General features: G+C 44.4%; 1 protein-coding gene across 23 annotated transcripts in view; it reads left to right on the forward strand.

Annotated features, from left to right (window-relative positions):
* Positions 1 to 23,423, forward strand: part of DYSF (dysferlin) — a 224,963-nt gene that overhangs the window by 12,582 nt on the left and 188,958 nt on the right. For all 23 annotated transcript variants that reach the window (XR_008289401.1, XM_053200742.1, XM_053200746.1 and 20 more), the window contains exons 2-3: positions 18,702 to 18,757; positions 19,659 to 19,750. Coding sequence is in view for 22 of the 23 variants with exons in the window: in XM_053200742.1 (XP_053056717.1) it covers positions 18,702 to 18,757; positions 19,659 to 19,750 (148 nt within the window). In the remaining variant the exon portion in view is untranslated. The remainder of the gene's footprint in view (positions 1 to 18,701; positions 18,758 to 19,658; positions 19,751 to 23,423) is intronic.

The following is a 23,423-nucleotide window of genomic DNA, read 5'->3' on the forward strand; positions in this document are numbered from 1 at the left end:
CAGATGTGCAGTTAGTGGGGTGAGAAGCCTAGAGCCTGATCCCCTCATGGCACAGAGGGCACTGTGGCCTGCTTGCAGAGAAACCAGCCTGCACTGGTTGCTTGGCTCCCACTTGCAGCCCCAAATGCATGGGCCTGGCCGGCCCCACTTTCCCCGCAGTTGTTCCCAGGGCATTCCAGGCTCGGATGTAATTTCAGGACCTACCTCCCGAAATAGACCATGAGCTCTGGGAGGCTGGACTCTGAGGCCACTTTCTGGGTCCTCTCTCATGGGTTCTCCCTCTCTCATGGGTTCAGGGTGGAGGTTATTAATGAATACTTATCATTCCTTTGTTCTGTACTAATTAACTAATTAGTTAACTAAAACTACCATGGGTACCTGGGCTGTGGCAGATAGGTTTGACAGATTATCTGCATGAATGAACGGCTTCATTTCCTACAGCATTTGATGATCTGTGCCTCTCTTCTGTTCTGCCCATTTTCCACTGGCTAATGTGATTATTTATGCCTCTTCATTCATGCACTTAGTTCACCGAACAAATATTTATTGAGCACCTAGTATGTGCTGGTGCTAATCAAGGTGCTGGGGACACAGCCAAAAGCAAAACCAGATCCCTCTTCCCTTGGAGCTCAGACATGTTATTTCCTTGAGGGTGTGCTCTCCTGTGACCTGCTTGGTGAATTTCTACCCTGCTTCACCCAGGCATTACTGTTCCTTCCCTTTCTTTCATCCTGTCAGGGCTTCTCTTCCTTCCTATGTCTCTCTAGTGGGCCCCTCTCCCTTTCTCCTCCTTCCCATCCTTCTGTCTCCTGTGGGGGTGGGGGAGCACAGAGGTGGGGGCTGGTCTCTAGGCTCTGGGCAGGAGGCTGGGGGATCTTATAGAAACTTCTGAAGGTGGAAAGACTTCTTAGGGGCTGGTGTGCCTCAGCTGTATAGGGAATGTGGGCTGCAGGGCTGTCTGAATCTGGCTTTTTAAACATTATAAAGTGGCTTTAAAGCATTGAAATAACCTTCTATTTTCTTTTTGTGAACATAATGCATACTCAGTGTAAAAAAAGGATTTATTATAGGAGTGCCTGGGTGGCTCAGTCAGTTAAGTGTCTGACTCTTGATTTTGGCTTAGGTCGTGATCTCCAGGTTGGTGCAGAGCCTGCTTGGGATTCTCTCTCTCTCTCTCTCTCTCTCTCTCTCTCTCTCTCTCTCTCTCTCTCTCCCTCTCCCTCTCTCTCCGCCCCTCCCCAATTTGAGCGCGTGTGCACTGTCTCTCAAAATAAAATAAATAAATAAAAAGCTTAAAAAGGATATATTGCAGGAATATATGAGGCAAAAGTAATGAATGGCCCCAAATCCAGGTACTTTGAATTAACTTGTTATCAGTTATCCAAGATTCTTTTTTCCTCTTTTTCAAAAAAGCAATTTTTAGGTGTGAAATTTAACACCCATGTAAAGTACATACAATGTAAATGTATGCTTTAATGTACTGGTTCTCAGCTGGGGGTGATTTTGTTCCTCAGGACACATTTGGCAATGTCTGGAGACATTTTGGGTTGTTACCACCGAGTTGGGGAGGGGGGTTGGAGCATCTAGTGGGAAAGGACCAGAGATGCTATTAAATATCCTACAGTGTATAGGACTGGTCCACAATACCCATAAGAAAGAGTTATCCAGCCTCAAATGTTAATAGTGACAAGGTTGAGACACCCAGCTTTAATGAATAAATGGGGAAGGGACTATCCATGTGTATCACCAGGACAAGGAACAGAACCTTGCCAGTCTCACCCCTCCATCACAATTCCCAGATCCCTTGCCTTCCTCTCTAGAGATAGTCCCATCCCAGATATCTTTTTTCAAATGTTTGAATGTTTACATTTTCACTTGACAATGAACCATGGGCATCTTTCTGTCAGTAGATAATCCTTTACATGTCTTTTTAAAATGTCTGCATAGTATTTTATTACATGGATGCACGCTAATTCAGTTCATCAACCCCCTATTGATGTATATTTCGGTTATATCAAATTTTTTATATTTATATCCATTGCTTAAGTTATACTGTCACTGTGGGAAATATCCTAGTGATTAAATCTTTTTTTAAATGGCTGTGCTAATGCTTCCGTGAAGCTTGATTTTATTTTATTTTGTTTCATTAAAAAATTTTTTTTAATGTTTATTGTTGAGAGAGAGAGCACAGGGAGGGGCAGAGAGAGAGAGAGAGAGAGAGAGAAAGAGAGAGAGAGAATCCGAAGCAGGCTCTGCACTGACAGCAGAGAGCCTGATGTGGGGCTTGAACCCACGAACCATGGGATCATGACCTGAGCCAAAGTCAGTCGCTTAACCAACTGAGCCACCCAGGTACCCCAATTGATTAAATCTTTATTAACATATTTAATTATTCCCTTTGGGTAAACACTGGAAGTGGCATTGCTGTTGTCTGTGTCAGAGGTTAGAGAGATGCGTGTAAGGCTTTGCTGAATTTCCCAAATTGCTTTCCTGAACATCTATACCAGTTTTACACTCTCATTAGCTGAGTATGAAACTTTTTTCCCTATAATCCTGCTAACACAAAACATTATCATGTTTTAACAATCATCTTGAACCATTTCTTAGGTTCAAATAGTATTTGTGATATTTCAATGTTATTACCTATTACTTACTTGCATTTATGTCTCACTGAATTGCTTTTTTAAGAAGTTTAAGTTTATTTTTGAGAGACAGAGAGAGAGGGAGAGAGAGGGAGAGAGAGGGAAGGATGGTGGGAGGGACAGAGAGAGAGGGAGAGAGAGAGAGTCTCACAGGCTCTGCGATGTCAGCACAGAGCCAGATTCAGGGCTCAATCCCACGAATTTATGAGATCACGACCTGAGCTGAAATCAAGAGTCAGACACTTAACTGACTGAGCCACCCAGGTGCCCCTCTTACTGAATTGCTTTTTAATTTGCCCAGTTTTTTGTGGGGGTTGTCTTTTTCTTAATTAGTTGCAAGTGCTCTTCATATATTAAGGATGTTAACATTTTGTCATAGATATTTCAGGTATAGTCCCCAGTTCTAATTGGCCCGTTGGGTTTAAAGAGTACCCCTCTCAGAGTACATTCTATCACAGCCGGTATATCTACCTACCGTCCCCCCTTCCTGGCTGTTTCCTGGAAAGGGTGGTTTCAGTGAGGATTTAGGAAGATGGATATTAGGGTGGGTTCTTGAGGGTGAGAAGAGTAGGACTTTTCTGGAAATGGGGGGCAATGACAGCTGCCCAGTTCCTGAGGTGTATAGGTTTAGGTTGGGGCACAGATGGCGGGCAAGTATCAGTTATCAGAGTCTACCCCTCCTTTTTGTAAGAGGGTATCTGTGCTGACAAGTAAAGCAGATCTTCCTTCAGCGGAAGCCAGGGCTATCTTTTCTCCTTTCAGTTGCCATTGCCTTCTGGTTTTGTCCTGATACTTTGAATCTTTATCATGCTCTTTGTACGATGGATAGTCTAATGAAGTGGCAACCGAGTACCCAAAACAGAACAAGTTCTCGATACATACTTGTTGAATAATCAAGGCCGCTTGCACAATCTTAAGCTGCCAGGAAGCTTCTTACAGTAAGTCTTGTCACCTGACTCATGGGCAGAGACAGCCTGTCTCTCTCTCTCTGGGAGTCCAGAACACCCCATTTCCACTCTTCTCTGCTCTCTTTCTTTTTTTAAAATTTTTAAAGTTTATTTTTTTCTTCTCAGGTTAGTTAACATACAGTGTAGTCTTGGTTTCAGGAGTAGAACCCAGTAATTCATGTCTTACATATGACACCCAGTGCTCATCCCGAAAAATGCCCTCCTTAATGTCCATCACTTGTTTAATCCCTTCCTCCACTCCTATCAACCCTCAGTTCTCTGTATTTAAGAGTCTCTTATGGCTTGCCTCCCTCTCCGTTTTTATATTATTTTTCCTTTCCTTCCCCTATGTTCATCTGTTAAGTTTCTCAAATTTCACATATGAGTGAAACCATATGATATGTATCTTTCTTTGACTGACTTATTTTGCTTAGCATAATACCTTCCAGTCCTATCCATGTTGTTGCAAATGGCAAGATTTCATTCTTTTTGATCACCAAGTAATATTCCATTGTATATTTATATAACACATCTTTTTTTTTTCCTTTTTTAAAAATTTTTTTTCAACGTTTTTATTTATTTTTGGGACAGAGAGAGACAGAGCATGAATGGGGGAGGGGCAGAGAGAGAGGGAGACACAGAATCGGAAACAGGCTCCAGGCTCCGAGCCATCAGCCCAGAGCCTGACGCGGGGCCTCGAACTCACGGACCGCGAGATCGTGACCTGGCTGAAGTCGGACGCTTAACCGACTGCGCCACCCAGGCGCCCCTTTTTTTCCCTTTTTTAATGTTTATTTATTTTTGAGAGAGAGAGCATGAACAGGGGATCGAACCCATGAACTGCGAGATCATGACCTGAGCTGAAGTCAGATGCTTAACCAACTGAGCCACCCAGGTGCCCCTATACCACATCTTCTTATCCATTCATCAGTTGATGGACATTTGGGCTGTTTCTGTGATTTGGCTATTGTTGTGATAGCACTACTATAAACATTGGGGTGTATTTGCTCCAATCAAATCAGAATTTTTGTATCCTTTGGGTAAATTCCTGGTAGTGAAATTACTGGGCCATAGGGTAGTTCTAGTTTTAATTTTTTGAGGAATCTCCACACTGTTCTCCAGAGTGGCTGCACCAGTGTGCATTCCCACCAACAATGCAAAAGAGATCCCCTTTCTCCACATCCTCACCAGCATCTGTTATTTCCTGAGTTGTTAATTTTAGCCATTCTGCCCAGTGTGAGGTGGTATCTCATTGTGGTTTTGATTTGTATTTCCCTGATGTTGAGCAATGTTGAGCATTTTTTTTATGTGTCTGTTTGTCATCTGGATGTCTTCTTTGAAGAAGTGTCTATTCATGTCTTCTGCCCATTTCTTCACTGGATTATTTGTTTTTCAGATGTTGAGTTTGGTAAATTCTTTATAGATTTTGGATACTGACTCTTTATCAGATATGTCATTTGCAAATATCTTCTCCTATTCCGTCAGTTGCCTTTTATTTATTTATTTATTTGTTTATTAAATTTTTTTTAATGTTTATTTATTTTTGAGAGAGAAAGAGAGCACGAGTGGGGAAGGGGCAGAAAGAGGGAGACACAGAATCTGAAGCAGGCTCCAGGTTCTGAGCTGTCAGCACAGAGCCCAATGTGGGTCTCAAACCCACAAACTGCTAGATCATAACCTGAGCCAAAGTTGGCTGCCCAACCGACTGAGCCACCTAGGTGTCCCCCTGTCAGTTGCCTTTTAGTTTTGTTGATTGTTTCCTTTGCTGTGCAGAACTTTTTATCTTGATGAGGTCCCAATAGTTCATTTTTGGTTTTATTTCCCTTGCCTCTGGGGTCATGTCAAGTAAGAAGTTGCTGCAGCTGACGTCACAGCTGCCTGTTTTCTCCTCTAGGGTTTTGATGGTTTCCTGCCTCACACTTAGGTCTTTCATCCATTTTGAATTTATTTTTGTGTGTGGTGTAAGAAAGTGGTCCATGTTCATTTTTCTGCATGTCGCTGTCCAGTTCTCCCAGCATCATTTGCTAAAGAGACTGTCTTTTTTCCATTGGATACTCTTTCCTGCTTTGTTGAAGATTAGTTGGCCATACATCTGTGGGTCCATTTCTGGGTTTTTGATTCTATTCCATTGATATATGTGTCTGTTTTTGTTTTTGTTTTTTTTAATTTTAAGCTTTATTTATTTTTGAGAGACAGAGCATGAGTGGGGGAGGGGCAGAGAGAGAGGGAGACACAGAATCCTAAGCCCGCCCCGAGCTCCGAGCTGTCAGCACAGAGCCCAATGCAGAGCTCGAACTCATGGACCACGAGATCATGACCTGAGCCGAAGTCAGATGCTTAACTGACTGAGCCACTCGGGTGCCCCTATATGTGTCTGTTTTTGTGCCAATACCAGACTGTCTTGGTGATTACAGCTTTATAATATAGATTAAAGTCTGAGGTTGTGATGCCTCCAGCTTTGGTTTTCTTTTTCAACATTACTTTGGCTACTTTGGGTCTTTTGTGGTTCCATACAAAATTCAGGATTGTTAGTTCTAGCTCCATGAAGAATGGTGGTGCTATTTTGATAGGGATTGCATTGAATGTGTAGATTGCTTTGGGTGGTATTGACATTTTAACAAATGTGTTCTTACAATCCACGAGCATGGAATGTTTTTCCATTTTTTTGTGTCTTCTTCAATTTCATTCTTAAGCTTTCTATAGTTTTCAACGTACACATCTTTTACTTCTTTGGTTAGGTTTATTCCTAGGTATTTGATGGTTTTTGGTGCAATTGTAAATGGGATTAATTCCTTGATATCTCTTTCTGTTGCTTCATTATTGGTGTATAGGAATGCAACCAATTTCTCTATGTTGATTTCATATCCCGTGGCCTTGCTGAATTCATGTGTCAGCTCTAGCAGGTTTTTGGTGGAGTCTTGGGTTTTCCAACGGAGTATCATGTCATCTGTGAAGAGTGAAAGTTTGACTTCTTCCTTGCCAATTTGGATGCCTTTTATTTTGTTTTGTTGTTAACACTATGTTAAACAACAGTGGTGACAGTGGACATCCCTGTTGTGTTCCTGATCTCAGGGGAGAAAGCTCTCATTTTTTTCTCATTGAAGATGCTATTAGCTGTGAGCCTTTCATAGATGGCTTTTATAGTGTTAAAGTATGTTCCTTCCATCTCGATTTTCTTGAGGGTTTTTATTAAGAAAGGATGCTGCATTTTGTCAAATACTTTTTCTGCACCTATTGACAGGATCATAAGGTTTTTATCCTTTGTTCTATTAATGTGATGTATCACATTGATTGATTTGCGAATATTGAATGAGTCCTGCAGCCCAGGAATGAATTCCACTTGGCCATCGTGAATAATTCTTTAAATGTACCATTGAATTTGATTTGCTAGTATCTTGTTGAGAATTTTTGCATCCAGGTTCATCAGGGATATTGGCTTGTAATTCTCCTTTTTTAGTGGGGTCTTTGTCTGATTTTGGAATCAAGGTAATGCTGGCTTCATAGAATGAATCTGGAAGCTTTCCTTCTTTTTCTATTTTTTGGAACAGTTTGAGAAGAATAGGTATTAACTCTGCTTTATTTTATTTATTTTTTGAGAGAGAGGGTGCAAGTGAGCAAGGGGCAGAGAGAGAGAGAGACAGAGAGAGAGACAGAGAGAGACAGAGAGAATCCCAATCCCAGCGGGGCAGAGAGAGAAAAAGAGAGAAAGAGGGAGAAAAGTGGGGCTCCAGCTCACCTGATGCAGGACTCGAACTCACAAACTGTGAACTCATGACCTGAGCTGAAGTCAGATGCTTAACTGACTGAGCCACCCAGGTGCAAAGTATTAACTTTGCTTTAAATGTCTGGTAGAATCCCCCTGGGAAGCCATCTGGCCCAGGACTCTTATTTGTTGGGAGATTTTTCATAACCGATTCAATTTCCTCGCTTGTTATGGGTCTGTTCAAATTTTCTATTTCTTCCCATTTGAGTTTTGGTAGTGTGTGGGTGTCTAGGAATTTGTCCATTTCTTCCAGGTTGTCCAGTTTGTTGGCATATCATTTTTCATAGTATCTCTAATAATTGTTTGTATTTCTGTGGTGTTGGTTGTGATCTCTCCTCTTTCATTCATTATTTTATCTATTTGGGTCTTTTCTCTTTTTGAGAAGTTTGGTTAGGGGTTTATCAATTTTTTTTTATTCTTTCAAAAGACCAGCTCTTAGATTCATTGAACTCTTTTACTGTTTTTTGGATTCTGTATCATTTATTTCTGCTCTAATCTTTGTTATTTCCCTTCTTCTGCTGGCTTTGGGCTTTCTTTGCTGCTGTTTCTCTAGCTCTTTTAGGTGTAAGGTTAGGTTGTGTATTTGGGACCTTTTTTGCTTCTTGAGATGGGCCTGAATTGCGGTATATTTTCCTGTTAGGACTGCCTTTGCTACATCCCAAAGGGTTTGGACTTGTGTTTTCATTTTCATTTGCTTCCATGTATTTTTAAATTTCTTCTTTAAGTTTCTGGTTGACCCATTCATTCTTTAATAGGATGTTCTTTAACCTCCATGGATTTGGGGGCTTTCCAATTTTTTTCTTGTGGTTGATTTCCAGCTTCATAGCATTGTGATCTGAAAATATGAATGGTAAGATCTCAATCCTTTTGTACTTGTTGAGGGCTGTTTTGTGACCTAGTATGTGATCTCTTTTGAAGAATGTTCCATGTGCACTTGAGAAGAATGTGTATTCTGCTGCTTTTAGATGAAAAGTTCTGAATATATCTGAATATATTCCAATGGACACAAAAGTCCATCTGGCCCAATGTGTCAGTCAGAGTCATTGTTTCCTTATTTTTTTAAGTTTATTTATTTATTTTGAGAGAGAGAGAGAGAGAGAGAGAGTGTGTGTGTGAGAGAGAGAGAGAGAGAGAGAGAGAGGGAGGGAGAGAGAGAGAGAGAGAGGGAGAGAGGGAGAGAGAGAGGGAGCACACAATTGGGGGAGGAACAGAGAGAGAGAGGGAGAGAGAAAGAATTCCAAGCAGGCTCTGCACTGTCAGTGGCAGAACCTGATATGGGGCTTGAACCCATGAACCGGGAGATCGTGACCTGAGCTGACATTAAGAGCCAGATGCTTAACTGACTGAGCCACCCAGGCACCCCCATTGTTTCCTTATTGATTTTCTGCCTAGATGATCTGTCCTTTGCTGAAAGTGGAATATTAAAGTCACCTACAATTATGGTATTATTATCAGTAAGTTTGTTTATGTTTGTGATTAATTGATTTATATATTTGGGTTCCTCCATGTTGGGGCATAAATATTTACAATTGTTAGCTCTTCTTGGTGGATAGACCCCTTAATTATGATATAATGCCCTTCTTCACTTCTTGTTACAGTCTTTGTTTTAAACTAGTTTGTCTGATATAAGTATGGCTACTCTGGTTTTCTTTTGATGCCCAGTATCATGATAGGTGGTTTTCCATCCCTTCACTTTTATTTATTTATTTTTTAAAAGGTTTTATTTTTTATTTATTTTGAGAAAGAGAGATGTGGGAGGGGCAGGGAGAGAGAGAGAGAGAGAGAGAGAGAGAGAGGGAGAGAGAGAGAGAATCCCAAGCAGGCTCTGCACCATCAGCATATAGCCCAATGTGGGGCTCAAACCTACAAACCATGAGATCATGACCCGAGCTGAAACCAAGAGTTGAATGCCTAACCAACTGACCATCCAGGAACCCCTCCATCCACTCACTTTTAATCTGCAGGTGTCATCAGGTCTAAAATGAGTGCCTTGTAGGCAGCATATAGATGGATCTTGTTTTTTTTTTTTTATCCATTCTGATACCCTATGTCTTTTGATTGGGACATTTAGTCCATTTACATTCAGAGTGCTTATTGAAAGATACAGATTTAGTGTCATTGTGTTATCTGTAGGTTTCATGCTTGTGGTGATGTCTCTGGTCCTTTGTTGTCTTTGCTACTTTGTACTCACAGAGTCCCCCTTCGGATCTCTTGCAGGGTTGGTTTAGTGGTCATGAACTTCTTTAGTTTTTGTTTGGGAAAGCCTTTATCTCTCCTATTCTGAATGACAGCCTTGCTGGATAAAGGATTCTTGGCTGCATGTTTTTCCTATTCAGCACATGGAATATTTCCTGCCACTCCTTTCTGGCCTGCCAAGTTTCAGTAGATAGGTCTGCTACTACCCTTTTATGCCTCCCTTTTAGGTTAAGGCCCATTTGTCCTAGCTGCTTTCAGAATTCTCTATCTTTGTATTTTGCCAGTTTCACTATGATATGTCATGGTGTTGACCTGTTTTTGTTGATTTTGAGGGGAGTTCTCTGTGCCTCTAGGACTTGGATGTCTGTTTCCTTCTCCAGATTAAGGAAGTTCTCAGCTATAATTTGTTCAAATAAACCTTCTGCCCTTTTTCTCCCTCTTCTTCTGGAACTACTATGATATGGGTATTGTTTCATTTCATGGAATCACTTAGCTCTCTAATTGTCCCCTCATGATCTAGTAATTTCCTTTCCCTCTTTTTTTCAGCTTCATCATTTTCCATAATTTTATCTTCTATTTCACCTATTCTCTCCTCTGCTTCTTCCATCCTAGCTGTCACCGTATCTAGTTTATTTTGCAACTCATTTATAGAATTTCTTAATTCTTCATGACTAGTTCTTAGGTCTTTGATTCCTGTAGCAATAGATTCTCTGTTGTCTTTTATGCTTTTTTCAAGCCCCACTGTTAGTTTTATGATTGTTATTCTAAGTTCTTGTTTAGATATATTGTTTAAAACTCTGGCTGTGATTTTTTCCTAAATTTTCTTTTGGGGAGAATTCTTCTGTTTTGTCATTTTGGCTAACTTCTGTCCTTTGCATATTTTAATAGCTTGCTATGTGCCCTGTACCTGCGAGTACTATTATATTAAGAAGGGGTCATACACTGTCCAGGGCTGCGACTTCAGGAAGTGTTTTTGGTGTATGTTGCATGCACTCTGTTGTTGCATTTTGGCTGCTCTATTCCACTGGTCTGTCCTCTGCAAAGCTCTTCCTTGCTTGTAGTGGTGGATTGTTTGGACCTTCCACCAGGTGTGCTGTGATTTGTTTGTTGAACTAACCCTGGAAAAAAAGGAAAAAGCAAGGCGGGACCCTGATCCCATAAAGAGAGAAAAATGAAAGGGGAGAAAAGAAGACCAAACAGAGAATCAAAAAACTATAAGGCTATGGGGCACCTGGGTGGCTCAGTTCGTTGAGTGCCCAACTTTGGCTTAGGTCATGATCTTGTGGTTTGTGAGTCTGAGCCCCACGTTGGGCTCACTGCTATCAGTGCAGAGCCTGCTTCAGATCCTCTGTCCCCCTGTCTTCCCCTCCCCTGCTTGTGCTCTCTCTCAAAAAATAAACATTAAAAAAAACTATAAGGTTAAATCCAGAGAAAGAGAAAGGAAAATAAATAAGAGAAAGAAAATGTGTAAAAAGAATAGAGTAAAAATGCCTGATCAAACAACACACACACACACACACACACACACACACACACACACATACACACACAGTAGGAATTGACCAAAAACAAATCAGAAACTATGAATCCGATTCCAAAAGAAAAAGAGGATAGAGAGAAAAAGAAAAGAGAAGAAAAGAAAAACAGACAAACAAAAACAACAACAAACAAACAAAAACCAATTGTCTGTTGGTCCCTGGGACCAGTGGCTCTTCTGGTCTGGAGGGGAGGCTGGCTGGGTGGGTCAGTGTCAGTCCCGCCCTGGTAGAGAAGTAATTAGCAGGCATGGAGGGACGGGGATTGGTGTAAGCAGATCCTGCTTCCACTGGGGGCTGCTGTGCTGCTCCCTGAAGCCCCACTGTGTTGGTGTTGGGGAGAAAAATGGTGACACCCCAGTCTCTCTACCCCAGACTGGGTGTCTCAAACCACGCTGCTCAGGGGCAGTAGGCTTGCCCTGCTCCAGTCTCCTGTGCCTCCTAGGGGCTCAGCTGGGATTCAAAACCTGATGTGTCAAAGGACCCTTCCCCCACCCCCCAACCCTGTTCTGGTGTAGCGCCACCCAGCCCTGCTGATAAAAGGCCTTTGGCTGGCGCCTGCAGAGCCTTTCGTCCTTGAGGAGGCAATAAACCCTCTTCCCAAAGTACTCGAGGAAGAGGACTATTCCCTCCCAGCGTACGTACCCCTGAGATGGCTACAGCGCCCCCAGGGTGGGCTCCTTCTGCCCCAGGAGTGCGCACATACGGCTCCCGGCTCCACTCCGGAGAAAGTCGCTCACTTTAGGAACCTCTGAGTTTCAGCTCCTAAGGCTGTTTGCAAAACAGAAACTGGCGCTCTCTGGAATTCTCTTTCCCCAGTGCATGGTCTGGAGAGGTTTTCCTTTTGGGCAAACTCGATAGGGAAGCCCTCTCTCTTTCTCTCTCTTTTGTCTCCGCACAGAAGGGGTTCCCTCCCTCCGGGCCTATGCTGTTTTCTCTCCCCCAATTCACATACATGCACCCCAGTCCTGCCAAGCTGTCTCCCTCCAACTGTGGAGATCCTTCTGCCACTCCGCAGATTGATTTTCTGGGTGTTCCCAGTGACCTGATGTCAACCCAGCTGTGTTTGAGGGACGAGGAAAATCCTGGTCCCCCTACTTCTCCGCCGTCTTAACTCCACCCCTCTCTCTGCTCCCTCCCTAAGTGAATGGCACCACCAGCCACCCATGCATCCTTGTCAGAACCTGAGACATGTTCTGCTCTCCCTGCTTCTCTCTTCCCCACCTAGTAGCTGGTCAGTGTGCCCGAGACCCATAGCCTTTGTGTCCTCACTGTCTCACACCTGGACTTTTTGAAAAGATATGGCAAAATACACATAGCATAAAAGTTATCATCTTAATCATCTTTCAGTGTGCACTTCAGTGCACTTCAGTGGTATTAAGTACTTTTATATTGTTGTGCAAACATCTCCACCATCCATCCCCAGAACTCTTTAATGGTCCTCAACCCATTAAATAAGAACTCCTCACGTCCCTGGTAACTGGCTGTTTTCACTTGGTATAATGTCCTTGTGGTTCATCCAAGTGGTAGTGCTGTCAGAATTTCCTTCCTTTTTTTAAAAATTTAAATCTAAGTTAGTTAACATATATTGTAATAATGATTTCAGGAATAGAATTTAGTGATTCATCACTTACATATAACACCCAGTGCTCATCCCAACAAGTGTCCTCCTTAATGCCCCTTGCGCATTTAGCCCATCACCCCATCCAACACCCCACCAGCAACCCTCAGTTTGTTCTATTTAAGAGTCTCTTATGGTTTGCCTCCCTCTCTGTTTTTATATTATTTTTGCTTCCCTTCCCTATGTTCATCTGTTTTGTATCTTAAATTCCACATATGAGTGAAATCATATGATATTTGTGTTTCCCTGACTGACTTGTTTTGCTTAGCATAATACACTCTAGTTTCATCTACAGTGTTGCAAATGGCAAGATTTCATTCTTTTTTTATTGCTGGGTAATATTCCATTGTATTTCTTAAATTTTTTTAAAAGTTTATTTATTTTGAGAGACAGAGGGAGCAGAGGAGGGGCAGAGAGAGAGGGAGAGAGAGAAACCTAGGAAGGCTCTGTGCTGTGAGTGCAGAGCCTGATGCGGGGCTCGAATCCATGAACCTGAGCCGAAACCAAGAGTCAGACGCTTAACCGGCTGAGCCCTCCAGGTGCCCCCCATTGTATTCTTTATCCATTCATCAATTGATGGACATTTGGGCTCTTTCCATACTTTGGCTCTTGTCGATAGCGCTGCTATAAACATTGGGGTGCATGTGCCCCTTCAAATCAGGACTCCTGTATCCTTTGGATAAATACCTAGTAGTGCAATTTCTGGGTTGTAGGGTAGTTCTATTTTTTAATTTTTTGAGGAACCTCCATACTGTTTTCCAGAGTGGCTGCACCAATTTGCATTCCCACCAGCAGCGCAAAAGGGTTCCTCAGAATTTCCTTCCTTTTTAAATAAATTTAAAAAAAAATGTGTATTTATTTTTGAAGGAGAGAGAGACAGAGTGTGAGGGGGGGAGGAGGAGAGAGAGAAGGAGGCACAAAATCCTAAGTAGACTCCAGGCTCCAAGCTGCCAGCACAGAGCCCGATGCGGGGCTCTAACTCATGAACCATGAGATCATGACCTGAGCCGAAGTTGGATGCTCAACTGACTGAGCCACCTAGACGTCCCAGAATTTCCTTACTTTTTAAGGCTGAATCATATTCCATTGTTTGTATATCCCACATTTTGTTAATCCATTCATCTGTCAATGGACATGTGGGCCTTGATGTCTTTGAGGTGCATTGGGAAATGGATCAGTATCTCTCAGCTTTTCTTTAAACCCTCCTTCAACAGTCATAAAAACCTCCCAAATTACAGACTGAGTGTACCCTCAGTGAAAACCCCTGCTTTAGAGTTTGTCTTCTGTATGATCCCAATAGCCCTAAAGATTCCATTGTCATCAGTGTCACGAAAACAAGCATTCTGTCTGCTTCCCAAATGTGCCATGACCTTACAGTCGTGTTGTGGGGACTACTGGGAGATTGTCACCTGATTCTGCCAGATGTCAGGGAGCTCCCTTCCACCCCATAACCCCTGTGGGTGTCCAAGTCCCTGGGGCTAACAAGCATCCTGATCACTGAAAGGAGCCTGTCCCCACAAGATGGGCCTACAGATACGAGTGAGACCTGGAGCCCAGACTGCTGGAGAGACAGCTCCCTGGCCACTGACAGGTAGACCTCACCAGGTGGTGAGCAGAAGGGTAGTGATGTGGCTTCTCATGTGAGGCCATGGATATGCCTGATGGTTGGCTGTCAGGAGATGTTGGAGGCTCCCACCAAGGGAGATTGCTTAGCCAGGTGGCCCCAGGTACTGGATGGGGCAAGATAGGTGGTCTTCTTACCTCTGTTCTGTTTCTGTCTCTGAGGCCCCTCAGCTTCCCTCCCACAGCCATGGTCTTTACCAGAGTTAACCCCAGGACCAGGATGGTGTCCTACCTCATTCCTGTCACACACCTTGGCTCTCGGCACTCAAGACCCAAGATGGTGATTTCTTTGTTCTTCAGTTCTCTGATGACCTTCATTTAAGGCATTATTTTCAAAATTTTTGGATTGTTATCCACAACAAGAAATATATTTTATATCAAGACAGGGGTGTGTACGTGGCTCAGTTGGTTAAGCATCCAACTTCAGCTCAGGTCATGATCTCATGGTTTGTGGGTTTGAGCCCCTTGTCGGGCTCTGTGCTGACAGCTCAGAGCCTGGAGCCTGCTTTGGATTCTGTATCTTCCTCTCTCTCTACCACCTCCCCACCCCCGTCCCTCTGTCTCGAAAATAAATAAACATTTTAAAAAGGCATAATACGCACATATAAATATGTATGTGAATATATAACCCAGTGAAAGATGTACTCTGATATTTTCTTTTCTAGTCTATTCTGTCATTAAAAAGACATACTGGCCAACTCACTCAGTTGATCTCATGGCCTACTAATGGGTCCCAATGAGCAGTTTGAAAACTCTATCCTATGGCAATGGGAGGCTCTGGTTTGGGTAAAAGTTGGGGTAGGTAGGCCTGGGGAAACAAGTGAAGATTTTTCATGGGGAACAGAAGAGTCCTCCCATTGTACATTTATTCCTTCTCGCTGAGTCATTCGGTCTGGAGGAATACCCTGGAGCTACAACATGATTCTTATGGAGGCCTGCTGGCCTCCAATTCTGCAGAGCAATCCAGGGAGAGGACGTGGTCCCCTGTCCCCAACCTCAACGTGACCTGTGGGCTCTCCTGTATCTTTAACTATTAAATCTGTTAAATTACGCATGTAGAGCCACATCTCTCAAGGCCAAAATTAATTATCAAGGACAGGACAGGTCTAAATATATGATAAGGAAGGGACTGTTTTCTTAACTGTTTCCTAATTAGCAGCATGCCTTCCCTTTCCTTGCCATCTATAAGTCGTGTGATTGTACTGGCTTAAGGTTTCTTCTTTCCTGCACCTCTTAGGGGCTGTAGTGCCCTTCAGTGACCCTCCCTTAATGTCACTCAGAGAGTCTTAGCGTTGGTCCTTCTAACCATACTTAGTGAAATTTCACTGAGAGCCTTTGTTCGCCTCATCTTTAGGGAAGGCAGGAAGTGGGAAATGCTTGAAAGACACTTTGCACAGGGCTTGGCACATGGACACTGTTCAATTAATACCAGGAGCACCAGGAGCACCAGGAAATGTTTCCAAGTGGATGACTCAAGAGTGGCTGCAGATGGGATTTTTCCACGTTACTCTTGCAGGTCATGGGGAGTTGATAGTGGAAGGGAAATAGACACTTAGATAGAATCTCTTATCTCCTCAAAACTCTATGAAGTGAGCATTCTTATTCTTCTTTTTTTAAAAAAATTTATTTATTTAAAAAAAAATTTTTTTTAACGTTTATTTATTTTTGAGACAGGGAGAGACAGCATGAATGGGGGAGGGTCAGAGAGAGAGGGAGACACAGAATCCGAAACAGGCTCCAGGCTCCGAGCTGTCAGCACAGAGCCCGACGCGGGGCTCGAACTCACGGACCGCGAGATAATGACCTGAGCCGAAGTCGGATGCCCAACCAACTGAGCCACCCAGGCGCCCCCCCAAAAAAATTTATTTTGAGAGACAGAGAGAAAGCACAAGCAAGTGAGGGGCAGAGAGAAGGAGAGACAGAATCACAACAGGCTCTGATGATGGGACTCAAACCCACAAACTGTGAGATCATGACCTGAGTCTAGATCAAGAGTCAGATGCTTAATCCCCTGAGCCACCCAGGTACCCCTGAAGTGAACATTCTTCTTATTATCAATTTACCACCAAGGGAGCTAAGGCCTAGAGAGGTAATAAGTTCTAGCTAAGGCCACGCAGCAGTAGCTATTATTTGAATGACTCCAAAGCTGTGTCTCACTGATGGAGACATACCAACATGGCCTTCAAGAATGGTTCAGCCAGGGCAGGTTTGAGAAGATAACTCTTGCCCCTCCCAGATCTTCTCCTTCTCATTGTGACTCCTCTCATCCCCTTTGTCCACTGACATACTCTCCTACTCTTAATGCAGTCTTATGGCATTCCTTGAGGACAGTAGTTCTATCCCCTGGTGATGAAGTGAACTTGGAGCCAACTTGGGAAAGAAAAGACCCATTTATTCAGCACTTCATTACTCCATTGCCTTGCTATACACTAGGGTTACTACATGAGTAAGGCATGGTGTCCCCTCACAGTCCAGTTGGGGAGAGACATAGAAACACATATATGTGTTCTGATATGTGATCACAGCTTGCAACCATCTCTGTCTGGGAGAGACAAGGGAGATTGACAACTGAGCTGGGTATTGAAGAATCAGTAGGAGTCCACTCGATGCATCTGAGTGGGGCATGGGGGAAGAGGAAGTGAAATGAACCTCGTATGTAATGAGTATGCTGTGTGCCAGGAACCTCACTCATACTATCTTTTTAGTTTTCACAAAACCCCATGAAGAGGTATTATTATGACCTTATAGATGAGGAAACAGAGGCTGAAATGTTCAATGAATTTCTTAAGAGTTTCTTCAAGTGTGTTACAGGGACTCCTGGAGGAATACCCACGATTCTTTGAGCAGGTCAGCAAGGTTAAAACTATTTTCAGAATGACCCAAAGATGATATGTGCCTTTTCAACCGTGTTGATATTTGCACTAATGGTACAACGGAAGGTAAAACTGCTGGTGCCTTAATACTAGTGAAGGCCTTGGTGCCACATTGTACTTGGCATTGTATTCCTCACCCTTATGTATTTGCAGTTAAAAATAAAGCCAGTTTTGTTGAAGAATGTCCTTGAAAAAGCAGTACAATTATTAATTTTATTAAACTAGATCCCTAAGTACATGTGTTTGTAATATTTTGGGTGTTGAAACAGAAGTATGCATAGAACACATCTGCTACATGCTGAAAAATAGTTGTTACAAGAAAAAGCACATGTATGGCTGCTTAAGTTGTAAGCTGAATTAGCCAGTTTCTTTTTCTTAACGTAATACTGTTTTTTTACTTGAAAGAATGACTGGCAAACTGATTTTTCAGACTTGGGCACTTGATAGACATTTTCTTTCTTCTTTTTTTAAATTTTTAAACGTTTATTTATTATTGAGAGACAGAGAGAGACAGAGCATGAGCATGGGAGGGGCAGAGAGAGGGGGAGACACAGAATCTGAAGGAGACTCCAGGCTCTGAGCTGTTAGCACAAAGCCCGATGCGGAGCTTGAACTCACAAACCCGGCGAGATCATGACCTGAGCTGAAGTCAGATGCTTAACTGACTGAACCACCCAGGCTCCCCGACAGACATTTTCTTAAAAATGAGTGAGTGAGGGGCTCCTGGGTGGCTCAGTAGGTTAAGCGTCCAACTTCGGCTCAGGTCATGATCTCACGGCTCTTGAGTTTGAGCCCGTGTCGGGCTCTGTGCTGACAGCTCAGAGCCTGGAGCCTGCTTCCAATTCTGTATCTCCCTCTCTCTCTGCCCCTCCCCCGCTCATGCTCGGTCTCTCAAAAATAAATAAATGTTTAAAAAATTAAAAAAAAAAGAAAATGAATGAGCGAACTTTCCACCTCAAGCAGACATTTATTATTTGTTGCCAATCATAAAATTTGAGCTTTCAAACCAGAATTGGAATCTTAGAAAACCTGTATCTTTCAGCTTCTTGATGAGATTGATGGTAATATTAATGAATGTGATTTTTCTGGTATTGTATACTAAAATGTGTCAATATTTGGAAGGTCTACATAACTCAGTGAGCAGAAACCTTTCAAATAACCAAGGCAAGATATTACAGAATCACGCATGGGTAAGATATTCATTCAAAGTACAAGACAGAACAATGGATTTCAATGTAATAGACTACAAAATGTTCATCTACCTTGTTTCAAGAAATACTACTTGTTGAATTTTGGGGGTAGTGTCAAAGAAGGATATCCACAATGATCTGAAAGTTTATTAAAATACACTTTCTTTTACAACTATATATCTGGTTGGGTTTTCTTCCTAGATGTCAACCAAAACAAGACATCTCAACAGAGTCAATGTAGAAGGAGACATGATATCCAGCCAGGCATTAAAAAGATTTGTCTCTCCACTGTCCCTTTGTGTCTCTCATAGGGGTGAAGAAGAGAACCAAAGTCATCAAGAACAGTGTGAACCCCGTATGGAATGAGGTATATAAGGTTTCCATTCTCCCTCTTTTTTGCTCCACTGCCACCATCTCTGCAGTGACAATCCAGGGACTTGTGCAGGAGGTGACTTTCTCAGTGGTATTGTCGAGGAGGGGAGGGGCTGCTGGTCCAGTGTGTCATCTAAATCGGCTTGCCTCCTGGGAGGAGGGTTGATGGCATGGCCTGCCAGGGAGATAGAACCATCTCCTCTGATGTGGGTGTGGCACGGGGAGGAGTGCAATGTCTTTTGTTTCTATTCCTCTCAGCTCTAGCCATCCACACAGAACTACCAGCCAGATAGTTTAGGGGCTCTCTGGCCTGCCTCGTCTCCCTAACACCAGCTCCTCCCCACAGTCCTCCCTGATAAACCAGGACCTCTACCATCTCCCTGCACATGGCCCCCTGGTGGTCCTTTGGAAGCTCTGGATGCCTTCTGTGGATGGGGTTGGGATGCACAGGGGTACCTTTGCTCTGAAGAGAGTCCCAGGTCCTCCGGATGGGCGTTCTCCGTGTGGTACTAATTCATGCTGCCCATGAGGGGCCCGGTTTCCACATGAGCACATTGATCTTGGTCTCTGAGGACCCTGCAGGGTCACTTGATTTTCCCCAGCTGTGCTCCTGGCTTGACTTCCTGGTGATTGGTGGAATTGAGTTGGGGGAAAGGGGCCATGGGAGCCTGACCTCCTTCTCTCTTCTGCTGCCTGTGGTTTTCACTGCCTCTTCTGAAGCTCTGGAACCCTGCTGTTCGTGTATTCATTCATTTACTAATTCATCTACCCACCCACCAGCATTTTTCATGGATGGCTGCTCAGTGTCGTGGTGGGGGGGACCAGGGTGAACCAGACACAGTCTCTTCTCTTAGGGGGCTACCAGTTAAGATGTTTTTGTCCTCTTTTTCTTCCAGGGCTTTGAGTGGGACCTCAAGGGCATCCCTTTGGACCAGAGCTCTGAACTTCATGTGGTGGTCAAAGACCATGAGACAATGGGAAGGAACAGGTGAGGTGGGCAAGGGTGACTCTGTGCCCTGAAGGCACAGGTAGGTTTGTTGTGGACATAGACTCCAGAATCTGCAGCTAGTGTTTCAATTTAGCATTTATTGAAGACCTGCCTTTTGTGGGCTTGGGCCAATGGTAGCTGTCGGGAGGGGCCTGCTTGTAGTCTCAAGAACTCAGCCAGGGGAAAATCTGAGAGCTGTGCAGGCTCCAGGGAAGGGAGATGGGCTCGAATCAGATGTGTACATGTTTGTGCAGACAGCCTGTGCCCCAGGGAGCAGAGAGGAAAAGGCTCCCAGTGTCCTGCTCTAGCCTAGGGGTGCCTGGGTGCGGCCACCTCTCCCCGCCCAGTCCAGGCTGGTGAGGGCACTGGCACACACCCCAGCAGACGGACTGGCAAAGTGAAGCTGCAGCTAGCAGGGAGTTCTCAAGGAAGGCTTCACGGAAGAGGAGGGACGTGAGGTGAGCTTTGTGGTTTAGACGCCAAAAGATAGTAAAGGTTTGTAGTGACTGCATACCTCCCTTTGGCAGGCTTTTCTCTTGTTTCATGTATGTGGTGTGGAGGGTTTCCAGGCAGGGGCAGTAGAGGAGCAAAGTTGTGGAGGCAAAAGCAGGCTCTTTACAGGCGGGCAATGGGTCCTTTCTCCTGTTATTGAGCTCCAGGCCTTATATATGCTGGTGGTAGTGTAGGGGGGGCGGGCAAGACCAACTGAGCATGCAGACTGATGGCTCTGCTCACTGCGGGGTCAGGTGGTCTGAGAGATGCAGCCTGTGAGGCCCCTTAGCCTTGACTGTGAAGGTAGGGTTCAGCATCCCTGCCGGGCATGGCAGGGTACAGCTGTGTTAGGTGCTGACAGCAGTGGGTTCCTGCTCTTGGTGCCATTTACTGAAGCATCGTCTTGCTGTTTTGTGATCTGCTCACAGGGGTGCCTTTGTCTGGGAACTGGGTCAGCCAGTGTCTAAGGCCTGGGAGGCCTGGTTGTGTTACCCTGGGGTGGGAGAGGAGAGAGAGGGAAGGAGGGAGGATTGAGAGGCCTAGGGAAGGCCAACGAGGGTCTCAGGCTGCAAAACACCTGGAACGTTTGAAATCTTAAGAAGCTTGGAAGAAAACCCAACTGCCACAGTCTCTCTGTGGCTCTGCTGGTCATGGGTGCGGGGCATGGTATGTGCGGGGAGGGTGGGTGCACTTTCATTGGGACCTCTACCCCATCTGCATGGGGGGGGCAGGGGCTGGAATCAGTTCATGCTAATGTACCCCAACACAGACATTCTGTGGAGAAAATGCAGCCTCTAATAAGTGTGAATGGTGGATCTGCAAGTGTCAGAGGGAGTTAACGCTGAGCACAGGACAGTCCTGGAAGGCTTTCTGGAAGAGGGCCTCACAGACTGACTCTAAGGCTTTGGGGGGTGAAGAAGGGAGGGCATTCCAGCATTTGGGTATGGCAGACAGTCGGGCCAAGGCCTCACAGGTGGGACTCAGTCACATGACACATGCAGTCCAGTGAGGAGGGAGCCGCGGGACCAGATTGGGAGGAATTCTCAGATACTAGGCTGAGGATAATAATAGCAAAAGCACAACAGCTGATGTTTACCAAGGGCTGAGCTGAGTGTCTGGCCCTGTGCTGAGTCTTTATAATACAAGATCTTTTTTTAATCAGTTGGGTACTACTGTTACAATGATAGTCATTACAGGGGGAGACTGTGGCTTTGAGAGATGGGGTGCTTTTCTTAGAGGCTGGTGATGGCAGAACTATTCTTTTTTTAAATTAAAAAAATGCTTATTTTTGAGAGAGAGAGCACACAATCGGGGGAGAGAAAGGGGGACAGAGGATCTGAAGCGGGCTCCATGTTGACAGCATGAGCCTGACGTGGGGCTCAAACTCCCAAATTGTGAGATTACAGTCTGATGATCACAGTCTGAAGTTGGACACTCAACTGACTGAGCCACCCAGGCGCCCCTGGCAGAGCTATTCTTGAAGGCAGATCTGCAGCATGCTCGTAGTCACTGAATCAGAGGTTCCTAGAAGGCCCCGGCCAGTGCTGGACCCTTCTGGAGAGTTCCATTCCCTCATGATGCTGGAGTTGAGAGAGCTTAGTAAGGCAAAGGTGGGACGGTCTGGTTACTGCAAGACACGCGGGAGGAAATGCATGTTTCATTTTTGTGATCATATTCAGCATTTTACAGGCCCTGTAGGGAGATTTCTGCGATCATGAAGGAGACCTGAGAGCAGGGGATGTGAAGATATTTTTTATCAATTCAAGGGCCAGGTTGGGTGGCACGAGGCCAGTGCCCCACATGGCAGCCCGGCTCTACAGCACCCTGGGGCCTTCTCGTTGGCCCCTCTGTGTGTCTTCTAGCTCCTAGGGGGAAGCCGGCTCCCTGAACGAGTTTACTGCAGGGCCAGGGCTAGAAATCAGTTCCTCAAATATCAATTTGCAGAATTGCTAATTCTCAAAACTTCCCAATTTGCTAGAAACTTCTTATACTTGCATGTAGGTTTTGAGTTTTCCAAACGTGTCTTAATTTTGTAGCTGTAGCAATTAAAAATTAAATTTGAATTAAACTAAATTTAACTTTAAACTTATATTCGTACACATCTGAAGAATTTCAGAGATTGCCCAAACCACATGGTCATGTGTGGAAATAGTAGAATTCTGGCTTCCTTATAGCAGCCAATGGGGTATGCAGCCTCCATAGCAGTTCGCCGGACTGTGAGGTGCCTAAGGGTGAAGCTGTTGGAGGGGCATTTGGTACTGCTGTGTTTCCCCTCATGGCTGTTGGCAGTTTGGGGTGGCCTTGACTAGTCTGCTGGCCTGGAGTGGGAGCTCAGGGAGCCTCCATGCCTCAGGACAGGAATGGAGGCTGGGAGCCTCTTGGCTACTCAACACCCGCCCACCTTGAGCCCGAGGGACCCCAAAGCCAACTACGGGGCCGGGCCAACTTTGTGTTGATAAAACCAGGTTTGAAATGCAGAGAAAGAGAAACTCCACTCCTATGGATAGGAGACTCCTATCCACTCCTATCCACTCCTATCCACTCCTATGGATAGGAGACGCTCTTGAAAGCCCAGCTGGAGGTCCTGGACTCCTGTCTCAGGCTGCACTGAACAACTTCTTGTTTGCTCTGGGCTTCTCAGAGGGACGCTGCAGAGGTGTTGACCCTGATCCCTGACTGGCTGCTCTGACCACTGGGATGTTAGGCCGAGAGGTTCCTAATCTGATCAACACAATAGCATCACCTACAGCTTTTATCTATATCTGTGCCTTGTGGGTGTCGTTACAAAGTCCCAGGTATTAGGTATTTCTACTGTGCAGCCCAGGGTGAGAGCCATTCATCTCAGTCCAGACCGGTGCTGCCTGACAGAACTTTCTGGGATGATGGAAATGTTCTGTGTTGGCTGGTATAACTGAGGAACTGAACCTTAAACTTTATTTACTTTTAATCAATTTAAATTTAATGTTTATTTATTTTAAAAAGTTTGTTTTTTAACATTTATTCATTTTTGAGAGGCAGAGACACAGAGCACAAATGGGGGACGGGCAGAGAGAGAGGGAGACACAAAATCCAAAGCAGGCTCCAGGCTCTGAGCTATCAGCACAGAGCCTGATGCGAGGCTTGAACCCACAAACTGTGAGATCATGACCTGAGCCAAAGTCGGATGCTCAACTGACTGAGC

The sequence above is a fragment of the Acinonyx jubatus genome, chromosome A3, assembly GCF_027475565.1.
Source record: "Acinonyx jubatus isolate Ajub_Pintada_27869175 chromosome A3, VMU_Ajub_asm_v1.0, whole genome shotgun sequence".
Classification (NCBI taxonomy): domain Eukaryota; kingdom Metazoa; phylum Chordata; class Mammalia; order Carnivora; family Felidae; genus Acinonyx; species Acinonyx jubatus.